Source organism: Salvia splendens, chromosome 9 (assembly GCF_004379255.2).
Source record: "Salvia splendens isolate huo1 chromosome 9, SspV2, whole genome shotgun sequence".
In the NCBI taxonomy this organism is placed as follows: Eukaryota; Viridiplantae; Streptophyta; class Magnoliopsida; order Lamiales; family Lamiaceae; genus Salvia; species Salvia splendens.
The window spans coordinates 7202178-7205360 of record NC_056040.1 but is presented as its reverse complement, the minus strand read 5'-3'; the positions used below and the strand labels follow the sequence as shown (position 1 = coordinate 7205360).

The window sequence follows — 3183 nt, the reverse complement described above, 5'->3', positions numbered from 1 at the left end:
GAGACGACATAAAATTAGAAAGAGTACTCATTGATGATAATTTGGCTGATCCTTTCACCAAACCGTTATATATAGCAAAACACAACAAGCACTTTGAGAGCTTAGGTGTTAAGCATCTTGGAAGATGGCTTTGAATCAGTGGGAGTTACAGTTTTATATGTCTTAGAAACATTTTGTGTTGAGACAATATTACTTGATCACATTATATGAACATTTCATTTTCTATGGGTTTTGTGCACTTATTGGAATAATTGTTTTAAATGTTTGATTTTATTCTAAATATTTGTTCCCTTGAATTATGACTGTCGTTAATGGTGTGAGACATTAATGATATAGTATAATTCTAAAATAGCCCTAACCAATGATCATCAAGAATGGGATATTGATGATATGTTATAGGTTAGCATGGGGTTTGCATCACATTCTTCGAGAATGTAGTTGTTCTCACAACTATGAGATATTAGATACTCGTGATGGACACATGGTATACTTTGGAGAGTATTGGTATACCCTACTATTAAACTGTTTTGTTGAATGTCTACAGTTTATTAGTACATGAAGTATGTAATATCCTAGGATCTGAGGTCATTACACATTTTGTTTGTTGAGTGGTGTGCTTTGATCTTGTCCAACGCTTTGCCTCCCAAAGGAGGATTGAGACACGGGCTTGTGTTGGGTACATCATAAGATAAATGGAAATGGTAGTTGAGCCAAGAATGAGATTCATTCCTCGATTAGAATTTCGAGAGAACACTCAAATTCTCTATATTACTTGACCATTAAGTCATTGGCCAATGCAAAGATATATTCAATTAAAGTAATTGAATATGATCGAATGGGTCATTTAATAAAGATGAGATAAAGTGATTGAGCTATTTGGATGACACATGACAAATCTTAGGCTCAATCGGGTGGTTCGTGAATGAAAGGATATTACTATAAACTTTGTGTAAAGGTTTGTTTACCGAATTCACATAAACGTCCGTCATATATCGAGCTACGCTGCCAACGCAGTCTAGGAGTTTTGTGCAGACTTCGATTAGATCGCCGTCGATAATGGGGGCCTAAAGGGTCACACTATAAGTGTATTTTGATCCGCTCAAGGGTACAAAGTTGGAACTGCGTATTATATCTAATGCTAGTCCAAGTGGGAGATTGAAAGGATATGGGCTAGATTAGATTAATATGGATTAAATAATTATAGTTGGGCTACAATTATAATTAGTCCATAAGCCCAACAATCATAAAACCCTAATGACTATTTGCCTATATATAATGGTTATTTATTCTCCATTGTGGGTGATGAGAAATAGCGTAACATTAGAGAGAAAATACGTAAAGCTCTGTAGAGAGAATTCCTAGCTTTCTTCTACGGAGCAATTGTACCGGGATAGTTCCTGCATCGGATTGGATTGCACGTGGACCTCGATAGTAGTGGATTCAACTTGCAGGATTCAATCGTAGAAGAAAACAACACAACAAGTAAGATTTAGTTCCGTTGTGTATTACGTGCTCAACTTGCAATATGATTATGAATATAGATCTGTTATTCTTGTCTGCAATTTCCGCTGCGCTCATTAGATGAATACAAGAATTACTAACAAGAGTTAGGTGTCAGTTACAATAACTGACCACACAGTAGCTATTACAAACCAGTTGTGTCATTTTGTATATCAGATTGAATATTGTAGCTTTATGTGTTTCTCTTTATCAGTCTAAGTAATCTTCATGTTTTTTTGTTATTGAGGTTATCCTTACAGGTAAAAGCTTTAAGATTTTTAATGGTCTTATTTCTGTTAACCAAGACTGATTTTTGTAGTGGCTGAACTAATGTAGGAGTACTACAATATCCAAGTTTGAACAAAAACAGCCAAAGGCTTAAATGGTTTTTTGTCGTATACTCCATATATTATATCTTGTATCTATTTCCAGCTTGTAAGCTTCTTGTATGAATTCATTTGCAGTTATTTATATGTAAGCAATCTGTTGTGTTAAACTTGATCATGGTTTTGTGAAGATGTTTGACAAATTTATTGTCTATCTAATATATTGACAAATTCATTTGCAGTAGTATATTCTATCTATCAAGAAGAGATTCTGAAATATCTGACCAAGTGTCAAATATATAAAGACAGTGATATGAGGACAACCATGACTCTGGTTTATTGGAGACTCTAAATATGGACAGAGTTAGGACTATACTCATGTATAATTATCTTGTATTTAAATTATATAGGCAGACACATCATATGTATATGACTACTATATTGTAGGTTGATAATAGAGATTAACTATCATTGCTTATTATTTTGTTAATAGCATTTGTTTTATGATATAATTATAGTTAATGGAAAATATTGAATATTTGAGCTTCAGAAAAAAGTAAAAATGTGTTGGTTATTAAAAAAATAATTATTAAAATATTTTTGAATTTTGAATTCAATTCAATTCCAAATCCTTAGTTTTGAGTTACCAAACAAAGGATTTGGAATTATGATACAATTCCATATCAATTCTTTCAATATACCAAACAAATGATTTGGAATTGAATTAGGATTCAATTCCTTCTAATTCAATTTCATAGAATTTCAATTCCATTTCAATTCCAATTCCAATTCCGTTTACCGAACGGACCCTAAGTGAAATTCACATCAATATATAGGTAAAACTTAAAATCTTCAATAAAATTGGTATCTGTACATTGCATTACAAAAAACTGGAATTAATGCTTATTAGGCATGCAAGTCCATCAACCAATCATCATCTCTTCTACTTCTATATAAATACCAACTAAATCTCATCATATGGAGTATCTTATCTCACTTACACTCTCTCACTGCTAATTTTACGATGATACGGCGGCGCTCGCAATATTCCTTCTCGTCGGCGGCGACGGATCCAGTGAGGTTGGTGAGTGCGAGTGCGGTGGTGATATTTAGCCGCCGGTCGTGCTTCCTTTGCCACGCCGTGAAGCAGCTGTTTCGGGGCATGGGTGTGAATTCAATGGTTTACGAGCTTGATGAGTTCCCGGAGCTGGAGAGGCTGCTGCTTGCGGGGAGTGCCGCCGTGCCGGTGGTGTTTGTCGGCGGCAAACTAGTCGGTGGAATTGAAAGTGTTATTGCCTCACATATTGGTGGAACCCTTGTTCCTCTACTCAAAGAGGCCGGTGCGCTTTGGCTTTGA

At 35.0% G+C, this 3183-nt stretch overlaps 1 protein-coding gene across 1 annotated transcript; it reads left to right on the top strand.

Annotated features, from left to right (window-relative positions):
• The first annotated feature begins 2850 nt into the window (after nt 1-2850).
• LOC121749076 (glutaredoxin-C5-like) lies at nt 2851-3183 on the top strand. The gene has a single exon (XM_042143689.1). The coding sequence runs from the start codon at nt 2851-2853 to the stop codon at nt 3181-3183; it is 333 nt and encodes a 110-aa protein (XP_041999623.1).

Bases quoted from the DNA above. Each gene is read 5' to 3' on its own strand.
- LOC121749076 (XM_042143689.1), top strand. From the start codon at position 2,851: ATGATACGGCGGCGCTCGCAATATTCCTTCTCGTCGGCGGCGACGGAT.